The 27,766-nt window shown below is 45.6% G+C and overlaps 1 protein-coding gene across 7 annotated transcripts in view; it reads left to right on the top strand.

Moving 5' to 3' along the window:
- Positions 1–8,808: 8,808 nt before the first annotated feature.
- Positions 8,809–27,766, top strand: part of LOC123456679 (fibrous sheath-interacting protein 2-like) — a 94,111-nt gene continuing 75,153 nt past the window's right edge. For 6 of the 7 annotated variants that reach the window (XM_045140641.1, XM_045140639.1, XM_045140637.1 and 3 more), the window contains exons 1-7: positions 8,809–8,913; positions 9,283–9,408; positions 11,031–11,189; positions 12,344–12,477; positions 13,827–13,959; positions 14,584–14,694; positions 15,226–15,316. In XM_045140641.1, the coding sequence (XP_044996576.1) occupies positions 8,815–8,913; positions 9,283–9,408; positions 11,031–11,189; positions 12,344–12,477; positions 13,827–13,959; positions 14,584–14,694; positions 15,226–15,316 (853 nt within the window). In that variant the 5' untranslated portion in view covers positions 8,809–8,814. The remainder of the gene's footprint in view (positions 8,914–9,282; positions 9,409–11,030; positions 11,190–12,343; positions 12,478–13,826; positions 13,960–14,583; positions 14,695–15,225; positions 15,317–27,766) is intronic. The other variant, XM_045140638.1, reaches the window with a different exon arrangement.

Genomic DNA, 27,766 nt, shown 5'->3' with positions numbered 1-27,766 from the left:
ATAGATTCCCCTTCTGTTCTTTCTTTACATACACTCTACCCTAGTAAAAAGCCACAAAGCCTTGACCATAACGCATGTCAATCCATTTCTCTTGATTTCTACAAAGTAGGTTCAGATGCAGGATGGTGTACTTTTGGCCTCCATTCTTTTGCCACATTTTCCCCTTAACTAGCTTGTATTGAGACCAGATAATATTACAGTAAAATGTTTGCCTCAATATTAAACCTATTCCAATTCTTGAGGATAAATTCTACTGTGGAATCTAAGGGCCTAAATAAACAGAAAAGTGTCAAAGCTTCTGGAGGGGAGGGTTAAAAGTGTCCCTCTAACCCACTTCAAGTCCTGATGGGTTGGAACATTCCTTCTTATCCTACCAAAGTGTTCTTGAGAGAGTCTGAGTCAAGCCACAAGAGAGTAAGAAAAACTAATTTTCATCCCAAATTCTAAACATATGATTTCCCCAACCAGGGTTTAAATCAGTTGCTTATTTACTCTCTCTCTCCAGATTGAGTCCCACAATATTGGATTGCTATGGGCATCTGCTATAAGCATCTATGAGGTTATTTTCCTTACTTCAAGGGAATAAGGTCTTTCTCCTAAGGATATCAACATTGGTAAGCAACTAGATTCCAAAAAGAGGCTTGTTTGTTAAAAGTGTAAATGGGCCGGGCGTGGTGGCGCACGCCTTTAAACCCAGCACTCAGGAGGTAGAGAGGTAGGAGGATCGTTGTGAGTTCGAGACCACCCTGAGACTCCATAGTGAATTTTAGGTCAGCCTGGGCCTCAATGAAACCCTACCTCGAAAAAAAAAAAAAGAAAAGTGTAAATGGGCAGGGGTTTTTCTTGTATGACATGCTCAAGGGAATGGCTTATTAGTTGGGGAATTAAATCCACATCTTCTGAGATAGAACTGCCTACAGTAAATGAATAGAGGGAATTTGAAAGAAGTGAGGGTATGACAAAGCAGAAATCAATAAATCATTAAGGTAGAGCAGTGGGGAGCAAAATGAACTAGGAGTCCTGTGAGGGGAAAAAGACCCAGTGCAGAGTTTGATTTGCATGTTGTTTCATGCTCTGGGCTCAGGCATTTAGCCTCTGAACAGTGATCAGTTTGGCTCCCCATCCTGTCAGGCTCTCCCAGTTCTCCTGTCAACATTCTTCTGGGCCCATTGAGATAGGCCCTCAGACTTCAAATCTCAGTCCCCATCACCCCATCAGGGGTTGGGCCTGATATATACATGCTTGGAGGCACCTGGGATCAGCAAGAAAAATGATAGGCCTGTGGGTGATGGAACATCCATCTGACCTGACCACAGCAGCCCCAGAAAAGAGAAAGGTCCCTGGGGAATTAAGGAGGACCTCAGGGAAAGCTGCTACAATCCCCACAACACAAACTGTCATTCCTATCATCTCAACCAGCCTCCTAGGAAAGAAGGAAGAAAGAACTGAAGGATGGGGGTAGTTAAATGAATGCCAGCAGCACAGGAAAGTCTGGGGGTGTCTTGGTGCCTGACAAATTTAGTAACATTGTAAAGCCCAGCAGACAACTTGGTGCCATTGTCTTTTTATTAGCACTAACATGGTTGCATTTGATTATGATGGTTGTCTGGCAGCATCTCCCAAGTTCATTGTTGGTCACTGTGAATCTACAGGGCCTTTCAATTTACAAGGAGGATTCTCCTGGGCAGCCACAGTCCTGCTTCTTTGCCTCAGTGTTCTTTTCCCATGGACCCTGCTCCCCAGTCCAGTTGGGCTTCACACAGTAGTTGAATGAATTATAACCCCAAGGTTATTAGACCTCCCAGGGAAACTTGACTATAATTTCCAAGTGCTGCGGGGGGGGGGGGGTGCATAGAAGTAGGAAATGGTACTGTGAAGGGTGCTCTTGTTAAAGAAGACAGAGAACTTTTAAGGCATTCATGCTTGTTTCCTGGCTGGTATGCCACTCCTTATAGGTGTGAATAAGAGGGGAGGATTTCAGGTTCTTGTGTCCTGTAACAATAAATTGGCCCAGGGACTCATTGGTAGTAGTAGAAATAGAGTTTATTAAGAAGGCATGCTCAAGAATGAAAGTGGGCGGGCTGGAGAGATGGCTTAGCAGTTGAGGCACTTGCCTGCACAGCCAAAGGACCCAGGAACCACGTAAGCCAGGTGCACAAGGTGGCTTGTGTTTCTAGAGTTCTTTTGCAGTGACTAGAGGCCCTGATACATCCATTCTCCCACTCTCTCTCTGCCTTTTTCTCTCTCCCTTACACACACACACACACACACACACACACACACACACAGACTCTCTCTCTCAAATAAATAACATATATATATATGTATATGTATATGTATATATGTATGTATGTATGTATATATTGGTTTTCCGAGGTAGGGTCTCACTCTGGCCCAGGCTGACCTGGAACTCACTATGTAGTCTCAGGATGGCTTCGAACTCACAGTGATTCTCCTACCTCTGCCTCCTGAGTACTGGGATTAAAGGCGTGGACCACCACGCCCAGCTAAAATATTTTTTTAAAAAGAATAAAAGTGGGCTAGTGATCTGGGACAAGACCAAAACTCAAAAGCTTCTTGCCACAAGAGTTCTGACTTGTCATAGGTTGTTTTCATAGTATCTGCTTTAGCCTGCCTGCATGTACCATGGATTGTTTTCCAAACATGCTCTATTGTTGCATGAGGAGCTTTTCCAGTACTTCTGCCATATGTTAATTTTTCCATATGCTAATCTTTTGGCTTGTTCAATTAGGTTTGCATTTTTTATTACTTTTCTGTGTATGATTTCCATCCTCTGTCAAGTTCCCTTTTCAAACCTTTTTCTGATTTTTTTGATGCTTCTTGGAATTCCTCCTTGAATTTCTTTTTTGTAAAATTGTTTTGTTAATTTTTATTTATTTGTTTGAGAGCAGCAAGGGCAGAGAGAGGAAAGAGTCGTGTGGGGGCGGGGAGGGGTGGACCAGAGCCAGACTGAAATAGTGTGGGGCTGGAAGTCGCATGGGGGTTGACCCAAAGGGGTGGTTCCAAAGTTATGGGGGAAGGGGTGCAAGGCCCAGCATGTCCGAAGTCACAGGGAGGGGCCTGGAGGGGGACTGGGGTGAGTGAGGACGGGTCTGGGCAGATCGTGTGGGGTGGGGCGGATCAGTGAGGCAGTGGCTGGGGGAGAAGCGGGATGGATCAGAGCAGATCGGAATTCCTGCCGGATGGGGACCAGGCTCAGCAGAACGGGTTAAAGTCACAGGGGGTAGGGCGGAGCAGAGCAGAGAGGATTGGAAGTTATATGGGGGGGCTTCCTAGCGAGTTGTCCTAAATTGCGAGGGTGGGATGAAGGTCGTGCAGTGCAGTGTACGTGAGCAGTAGCATGGGGTGGAGCAGAGCAGGTACTAAGTCTTGCAGGGCCAAGGAAGGAACAGCAGGAAGTCACAGGGGGTGGCGGGGCAGGGATGAGCAGAGCGGAGAAGGTCCGATTCGCAAGGGGGGTGCGAGGGGGGTGGAGCCGAAGTTCGAAGACCTGAGGTGGGGGGGGCGGGCCGAGCATGTCCTAAGGCGCCAGGGGATGGAACGGGCCGAATTTATCCGAAGTCACTGGGGGCGGGGCGGGGCGGCCCGAGCGTGTCCGAAGTCTCCGGGGGCGGGGCTGGGTGAGCCGAACGTGTCCGAAGTCCCCGGGGGCGGGTCTGGGCTGGGCGAGCGTGTCCGAAGTCGCCCGGGGTAGGGGCGGGGCGGACCGGGCGTGTCCAAAATCGCCGGGAATGGGGCGGGGTGGGCCCAGCGTGTCCAAAGTCTCAGGGCCGGGTCGGGTCTGTCCGAAGTCGCCTAGGGGCGGGCAGGGCGGGGCGGGGTGGGCCGAGCGTGTCCGAAGTCGCCGGGGGCGGGGCGGGCCGAGCGGGTCCGAAGTCTCCGGGGGGCGGGGCGGGGCTAGGCGGTCCGAACGTGTCCGAAGTCTCCGGAAGCGGGACTGGGCTGGCCGAGCGAGTCCGAAGTCGCCGGCGGCGGGGCGGGGCGGGCGTGTCCAAAATCGCCGGGAATGGGGCGGGGTGGGCCCAGCGTGTCCAAAGTCTCGGGGCGGGTCGGGTCTGTCTGAAGTCGCCTAGGGGCGGGCTCCGAAGTCGCCGGGGGCGGGGCGGGGCGGATCGAACGTGTCCGAAGTCCCCGGGAGCGGGGCTGGGCGGGCCGAACGTGTCCGAAGTCACCCGGGGGCGTGGCAGGCCGAGCGTGTCCGAAGTCGCCGGGGGCGGGGCGGGGCGGATCGAACGTGTCCGAAGTCCCCGTGAGCGGGGCTGGGCGGGCCGAACGTGTCCGAAGTCACCCGGGGGCGTGGCAGGCCGAGAGGGTCCGAAGTCGCCGGGGGCGGAGCGGGGCGAGCCGAGCGTGTCCGAAGTTGCCCGAGGGCGGGGCGGGGCGGGTCGAACGTGTCCGAAGTCACCCGGGGGCCGGGCTGGGCGTGTCGAACGTCTCCGAAGTCCCCGGGGGCGGGGCTGGGCTGGCCGAGAGTGTCCGAAGTCGCCCGGGGGAGGGGCAGGGCGGACCGGGAGTGTCCAAAGTCGCCGGGAGTGGGGCGGGGTGGGCCGACCATGTCCGAAGTCTCGGGGCCGGGTGGGGCCTGTCGGAAGTCGCCTGGGGGCGGGTAGGGCGGGTTGGGGTGGGCCGAGCGTGTCCGAAGTCGCCGGGCCAGTCTAAAGTCGCCCGAGGACGGGGCAGGGCGGCCAAGCGTGTCCGAAGTCTCCGGGGGCGGGGCGGGGCGGGGCTGGGCGGGCCGAACATGTCCGAAGTCCCTGGGGGCGGGGTTGGGTTGGCCGAACGAGTCGGAAGTAGCCTGGGGCGGGGCGGGGCGGGGCGCGCCGAGCGTGTCCAAAGTCGCCGGAAGTGGGGCTGGGCGGGCTGAACATGTCCGAAGTCGCCCGGGGCAGTGTTGAGCTGTCCGTGTCCGAAGTCTCCGGGGCGGGGCGGGGCGGGGCGGGGCGGGCCGAATGTGTCCGAAGTCGCCCGGGCGCTACTTGGCGGTCCGAACGTGGCCGAATCCTCCGGGGGCGGGGCTGGCCGATCGAGCCCGAAGTCGCCGGGGGCGGGGCGGGGCGGGGCGCGCCGAGCGTGTCCGAAGTCGCCGGGGGCGGGGCTGTGCGGGCCGAACGTATCTGAAGTCACCAGGAGGCGGGGCTGCGCGGGCCGAACGTGTCCGAAGTCATCCGGGGGCGGGGCTGGTCGGGCCGAGCGAACCCGAAGTCGCCGGGGGCTGGGCGGGGCGGGCCGAGCGTGTCCGAAGTCGCCCGGGAGCGGTTCGAACGTGTCCGAAGTCGCCGGGGGCGGGGCTGTGCGGGCCGAACGTATCTGAAGTCACCAGGAGGCGGGGCTGCGCGGGCCGAACGTGTCCGAAGTCATCCGGGGGCCGGGCTGGTCGGGCCGAGTGAACCCGAAGTCGCCGGGGGCTGGGCGGGGCGGGCCGAGCGTGTCCGAAGTCGCCCGGGAGCGGTTCGAACGTGTCCGAAGTCGCCGGGGGCGGGGCTGTGCGGGCCGAACGTATCTGAAGTCACCAGGAGGCGGGGCTGCGCGGGCCGAACGTGTCCGAAGTCATCCGGGGGCCGGGCTGGTCGGGCCGAGCGAACCCGAAGTCGCCGGGGGCTGGGCGGGGCGGGCCGAGCGTGTCCGAAGTCGCCCGGGGGCAGTTCGAACGTGTCCGAAGTCGCCGGGGGCGGGGCGGGGCGCGCCGAGCGTGTCCGAAGTCGCCGGGAGCGGGACGGAGTGGGTTGAGCGTGTCCAAAGTCGCCGGGGCCGGGCCGGGCCAGTCCGAAATTGCCTGGGGTCGGGACAGGGTGGGTTTGGGTGGGGCGGGGCGGGCCGAGTTTGTCCGAAGTCGCCGGGGGCGGGGCTGTGCGGGCCGAACGTATCCGAAGTCACCAGGAGGCGGGGCTGCGCGGGCCGAACGTGTCCGAAGTCACCAGGGGGCGGGGCTGGTCGGGCCGAGGGAGCCCGAAGTCGCCAGGGGCTGGGCGGGGCGGGCCGAGCGTGTCCGAAGTCGCCCGGGGGCGGTTCGAACGTGTCCGAAGTCGCCGGGGGCGGGGCGGGGCGGGGCGCGCCGAGCGTGTCCGAAGTCGCCTGGGGGCTTGGCGGGGCGGGCCGAGCGTGTCCGAAGTCGCCGGGGGCGGGGCGGGGCGCGCCGAGCGTGTCCGAAGTCGCCGGGAGCGGGACGGAGTGGGTTGAGCGTGTCCAAAGTCGCCGGGGCCGGGCCGGGCCAGTCCGAAATTGCCTGGGGGCGGGACAGGGTGGGTTTGGGTGGGGCGGGGCGGGCCGAGTTTGTCCGAAGTCGCCGGGGGCGGGGCTGTGCGGGCCGAACGTATCCGAAGTCACCAGGAGGCGGGGCTGCGCGGGCCGAACGTGTCCGAAGTCACCAGGGGGCGGGGCTGGTCGGGCCGAGGGAGCCCGAAGTCGCCAGGGGCTGGGCGGGGCGGGCCGAGCGTGTCCGAAGTCGCCCGGGGGCGGTTCGAACGTGTCCGAAGTCGCCGGGGGCGGGGCGGGGCGGGGCGCGCCGAGCGTGTCCGAAGTCGCCTGGGGGCTTGGCGGGGCGGGCCGAGCGTGTCCGAAGTCGCCGGGAGCGGGGCGGAGTGGGTTGAGCGTGTCCAAAGTCGCCGGGGCCGGGCCAGGCCTGTCCGAAGTCGCCGGGGCCGGGCCGGGCCAGTCCGAAATTGCCTGGGGGCGGGGTGGGCCGAGTTTGTCCGAAGTCGCCGGGGGCGGGGCTGTGCGGGCCGAACGTATCCGAAGTCACCAGGGGGCGGGGCTGGTCGGGCCGAGGGAGCCCGAAGTCGCCGGGGGCTGGGCGGGGCGGGCTGGGCGGGGCGGGCCGAGCATTTCCGAAGTCGCCCGGGGGCAGGACGGGGCGGTTCGAACGTGTCCGAAGTCGCCCGGGGGCGGGGCTGCGCGGGCCGAACATGTCCGAAGTCATCCGGGGCCGGGGCTGGTCGGCCGAGCGCGTCCGAAATCGCCTGGGGCGGGGCGGGGCGTGCGGAGCCTGTCAGAATTGGAGCGGTCCGAAGTCACACTGGGAGGGGTGTGAGGCCCAGCAGGTCTGAATTCTGGGGGGAGGAGATGCCCAAATTACTGGTGGGCCCATTTGGATTAATTCCAAATGGAGGAGACAATAATATGCTTTTGTTCTTTATGAGAAAGCTCCTTGGTAGGTAGTTATGTTGTAACCTACCTGGCATTTCAGAAAGTCGTGTCTACCCAGGGCCAGATTAGTGTCCTACCAGGGACACCGGATGTGGAAATAGAAACTGATTATGAGGAAGGGATCTATCTTCAAGGACTGTTAAGCCTACTAATTTCTAATTAGTTGTCTAACACTAAGAAGATCAGTTTCCAAGATCATAATTCCAAGAAGGTATGGCTGTCTTGGTTCAAATGGCTGTCACGGCCTGAGTATGTATGTTAATATATATGTGTGCACGTTTATGTGTACATGCATATGGATACCTGAGGTCAATGTTGGATGTCTTCCTTAGTCACTCTTCACCTTACTTTATGAGACAGGGTCTTGCACTGAACGTGTAGATCATCAATTCAGTCAGACAAGCTAACCAGCAAGCTCTAGGGAACCTCCCATCTTCACCTATAGACTTTAGGATCGAAAGGTTTAAGAAAATAGGAAGAGAAAGAAAAAGGAAAAGGAGGAATAAAAGAAGAGTCAGACTTAGTGTTTTCAAATTTTTATTTATTTGCAGGCAGAGAGAAAGAGAGAGAGAATGGGAATGAAAGAGAAGGAAAGGGCATGCCAGGGCCTCCTGCCACTGCAAAGAAACTCCAGATGCATGTGCCACCTTGGCCTTACATGGGTACTGAGGAATGAAATCAAGGCCCTCAGGTTTGAAAAGCAAGCACGTTTAACCACTGATCATCTCTCCAGCTCATTCTACCTGCTTTCTGGCCATTCTGGTGGTGGCTTCTGGAATTTGTCCTCCCACTGGTTCGTTCACTTTGGCTAGTGTGTATAACATTTCAATATATTATTTCAGAGACTTCTTAGTCTGAAATAATGTGATTTAACAAAACGAATGTCCTAAGTGAGACGGGTATATCAAGAGGGGAATGGAGGACAGTGTTTATAAACAGGGTAGGTATGAAGCCAGGACTGTGATGCCAATAAAAATTGCACAACTATTGTGAATCTGGATGCTTGTTGAGGAAATGCAATAGCTCCTTGTGGACCAAGGCAACACCAGATACAGTCTAGCTTAAACCAGGGACATATATTTCGGAGTGGTATGAAACCCCTGTGGCCCTAATATTGGCTTTGTGGATTACTTTTCCAACTTTTGAGGCACTGAATGAAGCCTCAAATCTTGGGTCGTGCACATGTACCCAATGCAGTCTACATGATGATGTCTATTTAAGAAGACATCCATAGGGGTCCCAACCATTGGAGCAAGATCTGTTGGAGCAATGTCCATTAAAGCAACATTTGTTAAGGACATGTCTGTTGATGCTACGTCTGTTGGGGGAAGATCTGTTGATACAATGTTAGTTCAGACTTCATCTGTTGAGGTGACATCTGTTGGGATGGCACCTGTTGGGTGACACCGGTTTGGGCAAGAACTATTGAGGTGACACCCATGGATGTGACCTCTGTTGGAGCGACACCTTTGGGGCGTGGCGCCCTCACCTTTGGGGCGTGGCTACTGAGGACGACCACTGATGACGTTCAAACACAAGTACTGTGACATCAGACTTACCGTTGGTCAGTCTTGGTCAGACCGTGGATGGAGCTGGTAGCAGTAAAAGCCCACTCTCTTCCTTACTGCTCTTAAAAGCTGAGAGGACGCCATGGAACTATACATAAACAACTGTTTAAAGGCTGCCGCAGTCGCTGCCGCCAAAGTAATTGCAAGTAACATGAGGAAGGAAGAAGATACTCATGGCGCGGTGAGTTGCGGCTTGTCCAAGCGTCCGTTTTGTCCGTGGCCGTCCTCCTCTTAGTCTGGGGCGGGTTTCGGGCTGGCAAGTGGGACCACGGGGATTGAAGGTCGGCTCAGGGCAGGTGAAAAGACAGATATTTGACCCCTCAGCACTACCAGGGAGCAGGGGGCCCCGGCGCATAGATCAAGACCCAGAGATGAGGCAGATGACCTGGGGAAGTGGGGAGGCCTTCCTGGTTCTGTCAGGCAGTTCCTTCCACATTGAGTCTATAGTTCTTTAGTTTTATTAATCCATCGAAGTGTGAGTAGATTGGTGTCAAATAAATGAATGTTCTAAGTAAAGTACAAAAGACCAACGTTCCAATTTCTCTCACAGGGCAACCCTAAGCTTCCCATCCCAGGGACTGGAGCGGTTAATTTGTCGGAGAAGCCCCTCGGAACCAAGCTTCCCGCTATCCCTGGAAGTAGCAACGTACGCAATACAACTGATCTTCATGAAAAGGTAAACTAAGTTCTTTTTTGTTGTTGTTGTTTGTTTTTTTGAGGTAGGTTCTCACTCTAGCTCAGGCTGACCTGGAATTCAGTATGTAGTCTCAGGGTGATCTCGAACTCACAGTGATCCTCTTACCTCTGCCTCCCAAGTGCTGAGTTAAAGGCGTACACCACGCACCACCACGCCCTGCTAGTTTTTTTTTTTTTTTTTGAGGCAATCCCAACAGACTGACCTTTATTATGCTAGAGAAGGATAGGAGGGTATGGAGAGAGAATTGGCACAGGAGGGCCTCCAAGCCACTGCATTCGAACTCCAGACACCTGCGTCCCCTTGTGCATACATGCGACGTTGCGTGCTGGTGGCACATTTTCTTTACTCTTTTTAGTGTGTTATTAAACTTGAAACATTTTGCCGTGGTTACACTTGTGTCACTTTCAACTTCATACTAATAGAATTAAATAAGTTAAATGTTTAACCTCCTTAAATTCTCTTTAATGATAAAAGGCCTCAGTTACTTTTGTCCATTTGGCTTTGGAAACCTACCATGCACTCTCCTCTCTTTTATGATTTTTTGTTTTTTGTTTTTCTGAGGTAGGGTCTCACTCTGGTCCAGGCTGATCTGGAATTAACTCTGTCATCTCAGGGTGGCCTTGAACTCATGGCAATCCTCCTACCTCTGCCTCCCGAGTGCTGGGATTAAAGGCATGCACCACCACGCCCGGCTCTTGTATGATTTTTAATATTTTTTCTCTTCTCTTTTTTCTCCTCTTTCTTTCTCTCTCTCTTTTTGAAGAGGGGCTTCAAAGTAGGGTCTCACTCTAGTCCAGACTGACCTGGAATTCACTGGGTAGTCTGAGGGTAGCCTCAAACTCAGCTATCCTCCTACCTCTGCCTCCTGAGTGCTGGGATTATAGGGGTGTACCACCACACCTAACTTTTCATTTTTTAAAAATATTTTATTTTTATTAATTTATTTGAGAGAGGCAGAGAGAGAGTGAGATTGGGTGTGCTAGGGTCCCCAGCCACTACAAATGAACTCTATTGTTCATCTTGTGAATCTGGCTTACATGGGTCCTGGAGAATCGAACCTGGGTCCTTTGGCTTTGCAGGCAAGTGCCTTAATCACTAAACCATCTGTCTAGCCCTCTTCTCCGTTTTTGACACTCAGTCTTGACCTATGTATTCAGGAGCTATACTCAGATTAAGGCTGCAGGCAGATTGAAAACTGAATTCACAAAAAGGATTCTACAGGCCACTTGTAGCCTAAGGACAAATCTAAGAGAGGAGAGGAAGAGAAAAGAATTATACACATTGTCCCACTGTATTCTCTCACTTCAGCTTCTGCTTGCATGTTTTATATTCAGTGAGCATCCAAATCATTCCAATAAACTGATGTTTAAAAATGACTTCATTAAGCTGGGTGTGGTGGCACACACCGTTAATCCCAGCACTTGGGAGGCAGAGGTAGGAGGATCACCATGAGTTCAAGGCCACTCTTGAGACTCCATAGTGAATTCCAGGTCAGCCTGGGCTAGAGTGAGACCCTATCTCAAAAATAAATAAATAAATAAATAAATAAAAATGACTTCATTAATTTTGCCTTTAATACTTGTAAATCTGTTTCATTGCAGCATTATAGTCCTTACCGTTTCAATCTTAACAAGCCACGTTGCCAGCACCTGGACACGTCCTATAAAAGTCTGAATGATCCACACTTTAAAAAGCACTATGGGCAAAAAGACATCAAGAGAACTGTGAAGAAGGGTGGCTACAGCACAGGCAAAAATAAAGTGTGTTGAAGCCTATTTCTGTTAACCCAGGGACAGCAGTAGGAACCTGTGTCAACATTAAGTTGAGCACTAGTGAATATCTCATCAGAAATTACTTAGTATTTGGGTTACGAAAAATCAGGTGGCTAGTTGTTTTTTTTTCCTTGTAAAAATTAGTTTCCAGTTGACACAAATTTGTGCTCTCATTTTCCACGTGATTTATGGTAGTGCTTTTCTCTTGTCTCTAAATGTAATTTTGGCTCTGAACTATATTAATTAAATAATGTTTAGAAATTTTTCTGGTGATACATCAGCTGAATATAGATGTTGCCTTCAAAATTGTTACCAAAATGCATTATATAAGTTGATCCCCAAATTGTTACTAAGAGAATGTTGTTCTTCTTCACTTCTCTAAAAGTGTTTTGATTTGTATAGCTCTGCAATTTTATTTATGTGTTTGGGATTTATAGGTGATCTGTTCCCTAAAAGATGTTAGCAAATATCAGAATTACCTGTATAGCTTGAAGATCAAGGTAGAACACAACTACACAAGGGAAAAGGTTAAATTAAATATTTATTTTATTTTGGACCCATAAGAAAAATTTTGTATGAAGTGTGGTCCTTTATAGAATATTTTCTTAAAATAGCATAATCTAGAAACAAAATCTCTGTAGCAGTTCTACAAAAGATAAAGGAGACATTTCATTTTCACTTAAAATTATTTTTTTTCCTATTTAAATGTTATTTTATTTATTCATTTTATATATTTGAGAGAGAGAAAGAGGCAGGAGAGAGAGAGAATAGGCATGCCAGGGTTTTCAGCCCTTTCAGCTGCTGCAAACAAACTCCAGACACATGCACCCCCTTGTGCACCTGGCTTACATGGGTCCTGGGGAATCAAACTTGGGTCCTTTGGCTTTGCAGGCAAACACCTTAATCGCTAAGCCATCTCTCCAGCCCTAGCACTCCTTTTTAAAACAATAAGGGCAAGTCACTTAAAATTAAAATTTTTTATTTGTCTGCAATGGAGCCACACTAGGCTTGAATGCAGGTTAATGAAATTAACAATTTCCAAAATACAGACCATTTACTTAAGCATAAAATTTAAGAAGGCATATCAAAGGATTGGTTTATTTCTAGTAAGTATATAGAATTCAATAATTATTTTCTTTCAGGAACATGTAGAAAAACGAATAAATCGCACACATGAACATCGTTACCGTGAAGACATTGATACCCAATTCCAGCAACAGTTGTTGATGCAAGGGGCAAAAAGATCTCCCGAACAAGATCAGTTCTTAAGACACAGGTAAAAATCAAAGTTAAGGGCTGGAGAGGTGGCTTAGCGGTTAAGTGCTTGTCTGTGAAGCCTAAGGACCCCAGTTCGAGGCTCAATTCCCTAGGTCCCATGTAAGCCAGATGCACAAGGGGGCGCATGCTTCTGGAGGTCATTTGCAGTGGCTGGAGGCCCTGGGGCGCCCATTCTCTCTCTCACTAGCTATCTGTCTCTTTCTCTCTATCTGTCGCTCTCAAATAAATAAATAAATAAAAAGAAAAAAAATTAAATCAAAGTTAATGCATATTTCATGAATACTGGCACCACAAAAGCTGCAAAAATGCTAGAAAATTGAATATAAATGGACAAAAGCACTAGACACCATTTTAGCTCCTTATGTTTTTTAAAATTTATTTTCATTAGATATGGACATACTTAGTACATAAACAACACATGTTGGTACCATTATTTACCTCATCCCTGCCACTTTTCTGAAGAGTCCCTCCTTATTGGGAATATAGGTCAACATCATGGGGATTGTGAGTCATTCATTGAGGAGCAGCACTCAGTTATGGGGGAGAGGCAATGTCTCTGTGCATAGTGTCCCAACTTATGGTTCTAACAATATTTCTTCCCCCTCTTCTACAAAATTCCCTGAACCATGTTGGGTGCATTTTAAGTTTACTTCAGTGATGGGCTCTTAGGAGACTCTGGATCTCTGCTTTGGTAGGTGTTGAGGGTCCTCAGTGTCTTATCTCCTTCACCCTTGTGCTGTTATCAGGTTAACTGAGAAAGCAGCACTCTTGCTCATTTTCCCAGTTCCTCTGTGTTTTCCGCTGGGACTGGGATGAAGTGCACTAGGTTGTTTATCTCCTCAGGTCCAGCTCCTGTCTGAAAAAGAGAAGCAGGTTCTCCAACAGAGAGTGAAGTCAGCACCAGTTAAATGGGACAACCATTAAAAATTTACAGAGAATTTAAAGTGTGTAGACCATCTTATAGCCCAAAATTAGTGGGAGCTTGATATTGGAAAGCAGAATCATTATCTGGATATGATTCTGACTTGTCAGTTTTTGATTTCTGGCCATCTTCAAAAGGCCATGTTCACCAAACTAATTAGTTATGAATAATTTCTGTATAAAATGCTTTTAACCACCCTGATACACATTTTCTCACTATCCTCAGCCACAGTAATAGAGAATTTTATAACAGATATTGAAAAACAATGACATTATGGTAAGTTGGTAAATCGGATAGCTGAAGGGTTCCTAAGTCGTTCAATTTCCAATAGTTCAAGAAAAAGTACAGATGGTTCAGGAATATTAAAGTAGATAATTTCATCCTGAAAGAACACTCAATTTACATTAATTTATATTTTAAATTAGATATTTAGAGATGATTGAAAAGGAATTGGAGAAAATGGAAAGCTGTGCTGGTAGACGAAATAGAATACCAATGAAAGGAAGACATCGGAGCCACATCAGAAGACAACTTGACCTACGGACACCCATTGACAAGGTTATGATCAACAAAGGTTGAATGTTAGAGGGAATTGTGGATGGTGGCTTTCGTTACAAACAGTTTTAGCAGTGTCACTGTATTATCTGAAGTTAAAGGCCTAAAAATTAAAGTCATTCTAATATTTTATCCCAAGTTATGTTGACACTAATAATTGCATAGCCCTTTCATTATAATAATATTCATCTGCTTTTTAATAATTCATAAGTTAGCTGTAGTGAACAATATCATATTTGGATTTTCACTTCCCCAAGTTTTGACTATTATTAATTTCTCTATCAAAATATCTGTCAGAACAGCACATTATATAGGATATTTCCTCTGATTTTAGGTAAGAAAACTCCATTATAATACCATTTTATATTCAGAGTTGAAATCATGCTTATGCTTGAATCATGCTTGTGATAATAAAATAATTCATTTCCTTGCCTAATGCATCTACCAATGTATTCCCAATGGGAATGCAAAAAGGTGAACTTACTCAAAGCTATTGCAAGGCTTTCTTTTTTTTGTGGTTAGGCCATTGATTTGATCTAATTTGCTTATTGGCAGAAGATGGATAAAATACTAAAAAGTATGTTAACAAATAGACACATGCTGACTATTGTAATATTGCATCCTTAGGACTGGAAATCCAGGGAGCTAGCACTGCTAATGAAGATCATGGAGAACGTTGGAAGGGAAGCAAGGGTTAAAGAACATCATCGTCACATCAGAGAAGAAATGGACCGAAAGGTTGTAAACTTTTATAGATGGGCTATTTTCAGAAATGTGGGGTTTTTTTTTGCCATTTTTGATATTTTAAAGTATGAATTCTCAGAAGTAGCTTCAATTCACAAATGTAATTATTGATGGAAAGACCTAGTTTGCCCTATATCTATAATTCAAAGTTGGTGTAATCTGGAAACAATCTCCAGAAAGTGAGGAGTGATGAGTTAAATTAGATTGAATTGTTATTACAACTTACTCACATTGAGCTGAGGATGTGTCTCAGTGGTCAAAAGCTAGCTTAGCATGCATATGATTCTGGGTTTGATCCCCAGCGCACACACATGTGTGTGTATACCTATATATGCTGGGCCACAAAAAGAAACTTGTCCTTTACAATCTTGCTAGCTTCAAATTCATTGTGAATTCAGAAAGTTTTAGACAGAAACAATGATTCAGTTCAAATACATCATCACATTTGAAATATATGTTTTACATTTCTAGTGGCAAGTTGATATGTAAATTTGAAATTAATTAAATGTATTTTTACTATTTTAGCAACAAGACATGCTACATAAAAGAATTGTTTATCATTTACAAAAGATGCAGATCATTCCCAGTGAAGAGAAAACACCAGAAAAAGGAACAGGTGAGGAGAAACAATAAAAAATAAAGTAAGCCAGGCATGCTGGCACATGCCTTTAATCCCAGCACTCAGGAGGTAGATGTAGGAGGATCACTGAGAGTTTGAGGCCACCCTGACACTACATAGTGAATTCCAGGTCAGCCTGGGCTTAGAGTAAGACCCTAACTCAAAACAAAAATAAAATAAAATAAAAGATATAGTAGCTAAGTGCAAAATGCATAGCAACACATTATATATTATGTCTTTATAAATCCTCTGTTTACCTGCTGAAGAAACACCCTTGCAATGGTCAGTCCTAGGAGCACATGCTTCCTCTGTTAGGCACTTCCCAGTTACAGATCCAGTTGAATAAAATGTATACCTACATAGATATGTTCATATATATGTATGTATGTATGTGTGTATGTGTGTGTGTGTATATATTATATATATATATATATATACACATATACATATATATGTATACATAATATAAATTATATATAATATATAATATATAATACAATAACTATATATATAATATATATATAAAATAACTATAATATATATGTTATAGTTAACAACATATATATATAATATATATATTATAGTTAAGAACACATTAATTGTTCTCATAAAGTGGCCCAATAGACCAGACTACTTCTATATATCAAACTTAACAAAGAGCCAGTAAAAGAAGACAGCACATACAAACAAACAAGTGAGAAAAATAAACACCAAAGAGAAAGAAAACAAGGGAAATAAGTTAGGAAGAAGGAGGCAGTAGCAAAGCAAACAGTGACAGTAAGCAAGAAACATTTAATACAAGGACTCACTAACACTAATAATAGACTGAAGATGGGATCAAAGAGAAATATATGAAAAGTAGAAACAAAAATTAAATGACAAGCCAGGAAGAAAAGATTGTACAGTGTATGTAGAAAGAGCTTGCTAGTGAGAGACCCCCCCCAAAAAAAGGGGTTTCTAAAGGGTAGGAAAGTCTCGAACAGCAAGAAACAGGAAGAAAAAAGTAACAACAACAACAACAACAAAACATTAAAATGAAGGGAGTTAGGCAAAGATGATATGAAAAGAAAGAAAGAGGTCATTACTTTTTCTTTCTGTTCTACTGAGGAGGGCCCCTGCAGAATGGAGGCAGGGAAGAGGGAAAAGATGGTACCAACACATGATGTATCCATACAAAGTATGTTCTTAATAAAAATAAATAATGACCTGAAGACAGGGAGAAAGAATAAGACAGAACAAAACACAGCAGAAGCAGCCAGTGGAAAAAACACATTGACACAAACTCTGCATGTGGGGGTGGAGAGAAATGGAGACAGATAAGGGACAGAAAGATATGGTAAAGGGTAGGAGAAAAGGCAGACAGCCAAGGAAGGATGAGTTACTAGGGAAAAAGAGAGGGCTTTGAAAAGGAATAACCAAAAGAAATTTCAATGTACTTCTGGGGAGGGTACTGAGTATTTAACCAAGTGGTTACAGCCAAAAAAAGAAGAAGTTAAAGAAGAGGAGGAGCCCATGAAAAGTAAGTAAAGGTAAGGAGATGGATGGGGGCAAGGGAAGAGGATTCTAAGCTTAAAAGAGAAGGAGGTAAATAGGAAGTTTCTTTTAAGGGAAAAAGAGAGGGAGACAGTTTTTCAAAAAGGGAATTAAAGAGAAAGTAAACTCAAAAACAAAAAGGAGGACTGCTTGTAATCCTAGCAATGGGGAGGTAGACACACCAGGATCAAGAACTCAAGGATAGCCTGGGGTAAAAGGTGAATTCTAGGCTACCCCGGGCTAAATTGCAAGACTATGCCACAAGGGAAATTGAGGGAAGGAGGAAGGGAAGGAAGGAGGGAGAAAGAAGGAAGAGAAAAATATGGTTGAGTTAATCAAACAGGAAGAAAGTAGGGAGAATGGGGCTGGAGAGATGACTTAGCACTTGCCTACAAAGCCAGAGGACCCAGGATCAATTCCCCAGGACCCACATAAGCCAGACACACAAAGTGACATATGCTTCTGGAGTTAGTTTGCAGTGGCTGGAGACCCTGGTGTGCCCATTCTCTCTCTCTCTCTCTTGCTCGCTCCCTCCCTCCCTCTTTCTCTCTCTCTCTCTCAAATAAATAAAACCATTTTGTTTTTAAAATAGAAACTAGGGCTGGAGAGATGGCTTAGGAGTTAAGCGCTTACCTATGAAGCCTAAGGACCCCGGTTCGAGGCTCAATTCTCCAGGACCCATGTTAACCAGATGCACAAGGGGACGCACATATCTGGAGTTCCTTTGTAGTGGCTGGAGGCCCTGGCGCGCCCATTCTCCCTCTCTCTCTCTCTCCCTCTCTCTCCCTCTCTCTCCCTCTCTCTCCCTCTCTCTCCCTCTCTCTCTCTCTCTCTCCCTCTCTCTCTCTCTCTCTCTCTCTCTCTCTCTCTCTCTCTCTCTCTCTCTCTCTCTCTCTCTCTCTCTCTCTCTCTCTCTCTCTCTCCTGCCTCTTTCTCTGTCTGTTGCTCTCAAATAAATAAATGAAAATAAACAAAAAATTTTTAAAAAGCATTAAAACAATAAGAAACTAGCTAGGTGTGGCACACACCTTTCATTCCAGCACTTGGGAGGCAGAGGTAGAAGTATTGTCATGAGTTCAATGCCACCCTGAGACTACATAGTGAATTTCAGGTCAGCTCTTGACTACAGAAAGACCCTACCTTGAAAAAAATCAGAAGAAGAAAAAGAAAGAAAGAAGAAGGGGGGGAGAGAGAGGGAAAAAAGGATGAGGCCAGAAGAAAGGAAACTATAAAGAGAACAAGGAAGAAAGGAAAGAAAGCAAAGAAAATTGAAAGAAACTAAAAGAGGTGGAATAAAAGTCCCAGACAAGGGGAATAAGCAGGAAGGAAAAAAGGGAGACTTCAGTTTAAAAAGACTTAATGAAACATTATAGGTGAGTTTGAATTTTAAACAAATAAGACATAAGAACACCACAACATAGAAAGAGAATGAGAGAGAGAGGAAGAAAAAGTTGAAGAGGAGGAAGAAGGGGGGACTGAGGAGAGAACAAACATGCTAGAGAGGCAAGAGGAACTGAAGGAAGGGAAACAAAGAGCAAGAGCCACCTAAAAACATTGACAGGGCTGGAGAGATGGCTCAGCAGTTAGGCCTGCAAAGCATAACAACCCGGGTTCAGTTCCCCAATACACACATAAAGCCAGGCGAACAAAGTGGCACTATATCTGGAGTTTGTTTATAGTGGCTAGAGGCCCTGGTGCGCTCACTCTCTTGCTCTCTCTCTCTCTCTTCCTCTCTCTCATACACACAAAACTAAATAAATAATAAAATGCTTTTTAAAAAATGAAAAAAGGAATAAAGCAAGGATGGAGGCAGAAAAGGACAAAAACTAACTAGCTTACAAGGGGCACTACAGGAAAAGGGTAAAAGGATTCCAAGTGAAAAACCTAAACATGATAGAACTAGGGAGTTCAAGTACAATATGGGAATAAGACATTTTGAGGAGTCACTGAAAGTTTTACCTAAAAGGGACAAAAAAGGGCTTTAAGGGCTGGAGATATGGCTTAGTGGTTAAGGTGCTTGCCTGAGAAGCCTAAAGACTCAGGTTCGATTTCCCAGGACCCCAGTAAGCCAGATGACAAAGGGGACACATGCATCTGAAGTTCGTCTGCAGAAGCTGGAGGCCCTGGCATGCCTATTCTCTCTGTTTTCCTTCCTTCCTTTCTTTCTCTCTTTCTTCCTCTCTTTCTTTCTCTCTCTGATAAATAATTTTTTAAAAAAACCCAGGGCTTTAAGTGTTATGGGCAAATACAGAAAAAAAATACAATGAATGAAACAAAAATCAAAAGAGTATTAGAGATAGGGAAAAAATGAGCCAGTAAGAAAAAAATAAAGCAATAATGGAAGAAGGGATGGAGGGACTAATAAAGAGGGTTTATTGAAAAGCATGGGGGAAAAAAAAAGCTGAAGTGATTGGTACAAATGTAACTGTGTGGGTAGATAGGCTGTAGCTGTGTGGGTTGATATCTAGGTACCACAAAATAAATAAATAAATAAAAAGGAATCTTCCGAGGCATAAGCACAAGACCATAATTTCTAACCCAAATGCCATGAAGGGAGGTAGAGCAACAGTAAATGAGGGAAAAGTTTGAGAGAAAAACTTTAATCAGAAAAAAAAATTTACAAAAGAAGGCTGGAGAGATGGCTTAGTGGTTAAGCACTTGCCTGTGAGGCCTAAGAACCCCAGTTCGAGGCTCGATTCTCCAGGACCCATGTTAGCCAGATGCACAAGGGGGCGCACACGTCTGGAGTTCGTTTGCAGTGGCTGGAGGCCCTGGCGCGCCCATTCTCTATCTGCCTCTTCTTCTCTGTCTGTCACTGTCAAATAAAATAAATAAAAATAAATAAATTAAAAAAGAAAATGGAAGATGGGGTTTGAAATATGGAAAGTACAAGGAGAAAAGGAGGGATATAAACTCAGTTGAAGGCATCAGAAAAGATAAGCAGGATGCAAGAATGAAAAAAAAAAAGCAGATCTTGAAGTGAATTAAAGAAGGTAGTTAAGCTGGGAATGGTGGCATAGGCCTTTAATCCCAGCACTCAGGAGGCAAAGGTAGGAGAATCGCTATGATTTTGAGGCCAGCCTGGGACTACAGAGTGAATTCCAGATCAGTGCTAGATTGAAATCCTATCTCAGAAAAAAGGAGTTAGGTATAGGAATAAATTTTCATGATAATAGATGAGAATTTACATTTAAAAAGCCAACAAGTGGACTAGAGAGATGGCTTAGCAGTTAAAACACTTGTCTGTGAAGCCTAAGGACCTTGGTTCAAGGCTCAATTCCCCAGGACCCATGTTAGCTAGATGCACAAGGGGGTGCACGTGTCTGGAGTTTGTTTGCAGTTGCTGGAAGCCCTGGCACGCCCATTCTCTCTCTCTCTCTCTCTCTCCCTCTCTCTCTCCCTCTCTCTCTCTCTCTCTCTCCCTCTCCCTCTCCCTCTCTCTCTCTCCCCCCCCCCTCTCTCTCTCTCTCTCTCTCTCTTTCTCTCTGCCTCTTTCTTTCTCTGTCTGTTGCTCTCAAATAAATAAATAAAATATTCCAAAAAAAGCCAACAAGAATACAGTGTTTACAGATAGTTGGTAATTCTAAAAATGGTCACATAGAGCTTTCAAGGAAAGAACCAGTAAATACTGTTATTGAAGAGAGGAGGAGGAGAGGAAGAAGAGAGAGGACACAGAGAGAAGACAGAGAATTTTAGTAAAATGGAAATAAGTGATTGACAGATGATGGTATGATGGGCATGCAGGCAGAAAGCAATTTAAACTTGCCAACCTAGGGGGGCAGAGAGGTGAATATCCTTTAAAAAGCAAAACCTAGCCAGGCATGGTGGTGCACGCCTTTAATCCCAGCACTCGGGAGGCAGAGGTAGGAGGATTGCTGTGAGTTTGAGGCCACCCTGAGGCTCCATAGTGAATTCCAGGTCAGCCTGAGCTACAGTGAGACCCTACCTCGAAAAACCAAAAAATAAATTAAAAAAAGCAAAACCTGACAGCCCAGATTTTATTCTGCAGTGCACCCAATGAGGAACAAAGTCGTCCATGCATCTGGAGTTCCTTTACAATGGCACGAGGCCCTGCCATGCCCAACCCCTGTGTGCCTGCAAATAAATAAATAAATAAATAAATAAATAAAAATATTTTTTCTGGGGTTGGAGGAATGGCTTAGCAGTTAAAGGCACTTGCCTGCAAAGACAAAGGACCCATGGTCAATTCCCCAGGACCCATGTAATTCACTTGCATAGTGTGGTGCATATGTCTGGAGTTTGTTTGCAGTGTCTGGAGGCTCTGGCATGCACATTTTTTCTCTCTCTCTCAAACAAATTAAAATTAAATATTAAAAAATACATTGTTTTCTAATTTGGCATCCAATATATCAAGAAAGATATGAAAAGAAGTAAATGAGATCAGTTTAGAAGGAGGAGAGTAAGGAACTTGAGAGATGGCTTAGCTGTTAAGGTGTTTGCCTGCAAAGCCAAAGGACCCAGGTTTGATTCCCCAGAGGTAAAGGTGGCACATGCATCTGGAGTTTGTTTGCAGTGGCTATAGGCCCTGGCATGCCCATTCTCTCTCTCTCTACCTGCCTCTTTCTCTTTCAAATAAATTAAAAATTTAAAAAAAGGAGAGTAGAAAATAGAGGAACACTGGGGGAAGTGAGAGCAAGGGAAAATTAAGGAAGTTGGTTCATTAAGGCCTTGGGAGAAATAACTATAAAGGGCAGAGAAAGGTAGAGTCAAGAGGTTAAAATGGAGAACATCACAGGCAGTCAGGTAGTTTCAAGGAGAATTTCAAATGGTGGAAGGCAGTTCAAAATGAGAGCATTATATAGGAAAGATGGATAGTTGATAGCTGCAGCGATAGGAAGTTAGGAACACCTTTAAAGCAGAAGCAAAGGAGGGTACATAGGAGGAAGCTAAATAAGGAAAGAGGACAATAGGAGGGAAAGAGTAAGGAAAAATGCTAAAAAGGAAGAGTCAGTACTAAACTTAAAATACAAGACAGGCATTGCACACACTGCTAATCCTAACAGTGGGCTGGGGGACAGGGCAGGAAGATCACTAATTTCAAGGTCAGCCTGTGTTACAAAGTGAGTTCTAGGCTATCATGGGCTACAAAGCAAGGCAGTGAGTGTCTCAAGGCTCAATCTCTAAAAAGGAAAATGAAAGGTGATAAAATAGGAGAGTGAGGTGAATGATGGTATAAATATGAATGGGGATACAGGTAGAAGGGAATTTAAAATGACCAAGCAAGGGCTGGAGAGGTGGCTCAGTGGTTAAGCACTTGCCTGTGAAGCCTAAAGACCCCGGTTCAAGGCTCGATTCCCCAGGACCCACGTTAGCCAGATGCACAAGGGTGCGCATGCGTCTGGAGTTTGTTTGCAGTGGCTAGAGGCCCTGGCATGCCCATTCTCTCCCCCTCTCTCTCTCTCTCTCTCTCTCTCTCTCTCTCTCTCTCTCTCTCTCTCTCTCTCCCTCTTTCTCTCTCTGTCACTCTCAAATAAATAAATAAAAATAAAACAAAAAATTAAAAAATAAATAAATAAAATGAGCAAGCAAAGGCATTAAGTAAGACAGAGAACAAGAGTGAAAAGAACAGAATTTTTTAAAAGGCCGGGCATGGTGGTGCATACCTTTAATCCCAGAACTCAGGAGGCAGAGGTAGGAAGATTGCTGTGAGTTCAAGGCCAGCCTGAGACTGCTAGTGAATTCCAGGTCAGTTTGAGCTAGAGTAAGACCCTACCTCAAAAAAACAAAAACAAAAAAAAGAATTTAAAAAGAGAAAACTAGCCTGGCATGGTGGTCATACCTTTAATCCCAGAACTCAGGAGGCAAAGGTAGGAGGAGCTCAGTGAGTCCAAGGCCAGCCTCAACTACAGAGTGAGTTCCAGGTCAGCCCAGGCTAATATGAGTCCCTATCTTAGAAAAAAAGAAACAGAGAGAGAGAGAGAGAGAGAGAGGGAGGGAGAGAAACAATAAAAGAAGGAATGGAATACCAGAAGAAGGCATGGAGAGTGAGAGAAAAGGGGAAGTATGCTTATTAAAGGCATCAAGAAAAAAAAATGAAAGAATGAAAGGAAAGACAGAAGTTTTAAAAGATCAGAGACAACACATAACCCACAGCCCCATAGAGAATACCTGCAACCCCAGTGAGGAGGACCCCAGTGGAATGGGGGTAGGAAGGAGGGAAAAGAGGGTACCAACACATGATGTATCCATGCAAAATATGTTGTTAACAATAATAATAATTTTTTTCAAAAAATCAGAAAGCAAGTAAGCAAGTACTACTATAGGCTAGCAAGTTTTAAAAAGCAGTTGACAAAATGAGAGTAACATGTACTGAGATAAATAGCTGGAGAGACAGGTAGGTAGGAAGAGACTTAAAGCAGAAGCAAGTTAAACATGGAAAGTAGTACCGAAGGAAGGATACTCTGAAGGAAAGTATAAGAGAAAACATTAAAGGGAAGATACCTTACAAAAAATAAAAAAGAAAGGAGGAGAGGAAGAAAGCAGTCATGGCCTATAACTGTAATCCTATCACCTAGGATTGTGGGGCAGGAAGATCAGTAATGGCAAAGGCAGCCTGGGATGGCAATGAGTTCTAGGCCTATCTTGGCTACACAGCAAGGCAGTGTCTCAACCCTCCATTCTCCAAAAATGAAGATAATGTGAAGTATGAGAATGACAAAAAAGTGTTTGAATGGAAGAACCAGTAAAACAACTGAAGTAGACTTGTCCATTTAAACTATTTTTTAAATTTTATTTTTATTTCGTTATTTGAGAGAGAGTCAGAGAGAGGGAGAGAGAGAATGGGTGCGCCAAGGCCTCCAGCCACTGCAAACTCCAGACACATGTGCCACCTTGTGCATCTGGCTTACATGGGTCCTGGGGAATCAAACTAAGGTCCTTTGGCTTTGCAGGCAAATGCCCTAATCCCTAAGCCATCTCTCCAGCCCCATGAAAATGATTTAATTCAAGAAAATACTTGGGCTGGAGAGATGGCTTAGCGGTTAAGCGCTTGCCTGTGAAGCCTAAGGACCCCGGTTCGAGGCTCGGTTTCCCAGGTCCCACGTTAGCCAGATGCACAAGGGGGCGCACGCGTCTGGAGTTCGTTTGCAGAGGCTGGAAGCCCTGGCGTGCCCATTCTCTCTCTCTCCCTCTTTCTTTCTCTCTGTGTCTGTCGCTCTCAAATAAATAAAATAAAATTAAAAAAAAAGAAAATACTAAAATATAGTGATATATTTATATATAATTTATATAATACATAAATATACAAATAATTATATGTGATTATATAATTTATATGTAATATATACTGATAAATGATTGAGATATTTTTGACTATAAAATATGAATAGAAAGACTTTTCAAGAAAGTATAGAGGAAAGAAACGTTTAAAACAGAAGCCAGAAAAGAGTAAAAGAGCTGGGTGTGGTGGTGCACACCTTTAGTCCCAGCACTCTGGGGACAGAGGAAGGAGAATCACCATAAGTTTAAAGCCACCCTGAGACTCCACAGTATATTTTGGGTCAGCCTGGGCTAGAGTGAAACCCTACCTTGTAAAATCAGAATTAAAAAAATAAATTGTGAGACAGTTTCAGAAAAATTATGTGAACAGTATCTACACTAATAAAAAGTTTTCAGGACTCCTAAAACAGGGGCAAGAGAACTCATCCCTGAAGAAAGCATGGGAGAATGGGACTTCATGGACAAGGAGCAGAATGAGGTTGGCAGACAAAAAATGTCTAAGGAGGTAGCTGAAGGTGAGGGGTGGGGATCTAAATAAAGGGGCCTAACAGGATTTTTGCTAAAGACAAACAGGGTAAATGGAATCCTCTGAGCAATGATGTAGAGAAGGGGACTAGGCTACATATGGAGCAGAGTCAAAGGTTTCTGCCTCAGCTGATGTAGTGAACTTCATGGTAAAATGCAATTTTCCATTGAAGTGCAGTGATGGGCCTAGCAGGAGATCCAGTAGCCTCACTCAAGTTTGGTCAGCAAGAATCTTAGCACTTACGAAGACAAGGAAGGAAAGATGAATTTAAAAAGAAGACATCATTAGGAAAAGGAGAAATTAAGGAGAGAAAAGTATTTAAAAGCATGGAGCCAGTAATAAACTCAAGTAAATTTGTGGGTATCAGTGAAATTGAAAGACATGTCATAGAAAGAGATAGTCAAAATTAAAATGAATAGAGCAGTTGGGTGTCAAATTCTTTTCTTTTTTAATATTTTTATTTTTATTTATTTATTTATTTATTTGAGAGAAAGAAAGGGGGGGGAAGAGTGGGCATACCAGGGCATCTGGCTACTGCAAACAAACTCCAGATGCATGGGCCACCTTCTGCATCTGGCTTACGTGGGTCCTGGGGAATCGAACTTGGGTCCTTTGGCTTTGCAGGCAAGTGCCTTAACTACTATGCCATCTCTCCAGCCCCAAATTACTTTTTAAAAAAAGTCTTTTTTGCTGAAGGACATGGGGAAATAGTTTAACAGAATGAAGTAAAAAGAATAAAGTGAGAGCCGGGCGTGGTGGCGCACACCTTTAATCCCAGCACTTGGGAGGCAGAGGTAGGAGGATCACCATGAGTTCAAGGCCACCCTGAGACTACGTAGTGAATTCCAGGTCAGCCTGGGCCAGAGTGAAACCCTACCTCAAAAAAACAAAAAAAAATTAAAAAATAAAAATAAAGTGATGAAAGTGTGTACAAATAAAGGGTAGTAAATAAGGAAGAAAGAATACGGTACATTCATACATGTAGAAAAGAATGCCTGGGGAAAATTGGTAACTAAAACTCAGTAATGTCAAGGGGACAAAAAGTAGCATTAAGTGTTATGGGCAAATAGAGAAAAGAGTAAAATGAATGAAACAAAATAAAAAGAGTATTTATGTTATGGAAATAAAATTGAGTAAGTAAGAAACTTTATGGCAATAATGGGGGACAGGACAGATAAATCAATAAAGAAGCTATTAATGAAAAGCATGAAATAAAGCTGAGGTGACTGGTATAGAGAGGGCTGTTTGGGTAAATATTTAGATAACAAAATAAACTTAAAAAATGAGAGGAATTTTCTGGGATATAGACACAAGGCCCTGATTGCTAACTCCAACACCAAGGGAGAGAAGCAATAGTAAATAAAAAAGGGAGGGGACTGAGAGAATTTTTGAGGTAGAGTCTCACTCTAGCCCAGGCTGACCTGGAACTCACTCTGTAGTCCCAGGCTGGCCTGGAACTGACAGTAATCCTCCTATCTCTGCCTCACAAGTGCTGGGATTAAAGGCATGTACCACCATGGCCTGCTGAGAAAAAAATTTTAATAGAAAAAATATGGAAAGTGGAAGATAGGGTCAAAAAGAAGGAAAATCCAAGGAGAAAATTAAGACTATAAACTCAGTGAAGGCAACAGAAAAGAAAAGCATGAAAAAAAAATCAGAGCTAGAAGTAAATTAAAGGAGGGAAGTTAAGGGACTGGATAGCTAGTTCATTTGTTAAAGGCATGTGCTTGCAAAGCCTGAAGCCCCAGGTTCATTTCCCCAGTACCCACATAAAACCAGATGCACAAAGTACACATGCACCTGTACATTTGCAACTGAAGGAGGCCCAGGCATGTCCATTCTCTCTCTCTCTCCCTTCCTCCCTCCCTCCCTCCCTCTCCTGTCAATGAAGAAATAAATGTTTACAAAAAATAATGGTGTTAAAATATAGGTATAGGGCTGGAGAGATGGCTTAGTGGTTAAGCGCTTGCCTGTGAAGCCTAAGGACCCCGTTTCGAGGCTCGGTTCCCTAGGTCCCACGTTAGCCAGATGCACAAGGGGGCGCACGCTTCTGGAGTTCGTTTGCAGAGGCTGGAAGCCCTGGCACGCCCATTCTCTCTCTCTCCCTCTATCTGTCTGTCTCTCTGTGTCTGTCTCTCTCAAATTAATTAATTAATTAATTAATTAAAAATATATATAGGTATAATATTTCAAGAAAGATAGCTCAGAATGAGGAGGATGAGAAAGGTATGTTTAAGCAGCCAGCAATGGTGCTGGAAAGATGGCTTAGTGGTTAAGGCACTTGCCTTCAAAGCCAAAGGACCTAGATTCAATTCCCTAGTACCCATATAAGCCAGATACACAAGGGGGCGCATGCATCTGGAGTTTGCCATGGCCGGAGGCCCTTGCACACCCATTCTCTCTCTCGACCTTCCTGTTCTCTCTCTCTCTCTCTCTCTCAAATAAATAAATAAAATATTTCTTTAAGAAGCCAGCAATGACACAGTGATTACAGATAAGTGATAGTTATGTAAGTAAATAAGTACTTCATGTTCATATAGTTATATAGAATTTACAAGGAAAGAACCAGTAAAATACTGTTAAGGAAAGAGGGGGAGGGAGGAAGGGAGAGAAGAGAGATTAGAAAAAGACTTTCAGTAAAATAAAGACCATTGATAGGTAAATGATATGTGCATGAAGGTACAGGCAATTTGAAACATTTTGAATGTAAAAGCAATTTAAAACAGCAACTGAGAGTATCTAGAAAAATACCAAAAGAGGTGAAGAGCTACGTGTGGTGGCACACACCTTTAATCCCAGCACTTGCGAGGCAGAGGTAGGAGGATCTCCTTGAGTTCAAGAACACCCTGAAACTACATAGCGTATTCCAGGTCAGCCTGGTCTAGAGCGAGGCCTTACCTCAAAAAAAAAAAAAAAATATGAAGGAAATCACTTTAAAAGGAGGAAATTAGGGGCTGGAGAGATGGCTTAGCAGTTAAGCACTTGCCTGTGAAGCCTAAGGACCCCAGTTCAAGGCTCGTTTCCGCAGGACCCATGTTAGCCAGATGTACAAGGGGGCGCATGCATCTGGAGTTCATTTGCAGTGGCTGGAGGCCCTGGTGCGCCCATTCCCTCTCTATGTGTCTCTCTCCCTCTCTTTCTGTCACTTT

Source organism: Jaculus jaculus, chromosome X, assembly GCF_020740685.1.
Source record: "Jaculus jaculus isolate mJacJac1 chromosome X, mJacJac1.mat.Y.cur, whole genome shotgun sequence".
Lineage (NCBI taxonomy): Eukaryota > Metazoa > Chordata > Mammalia > Rodentia > Dipodidae > Jaculus > Jaculus jaculus.
The sequence above is the reverse complement of the archived record's forward strand: the minus strand, read 5'-3'. Positions and strand labels throughout refer to the sequence as shown.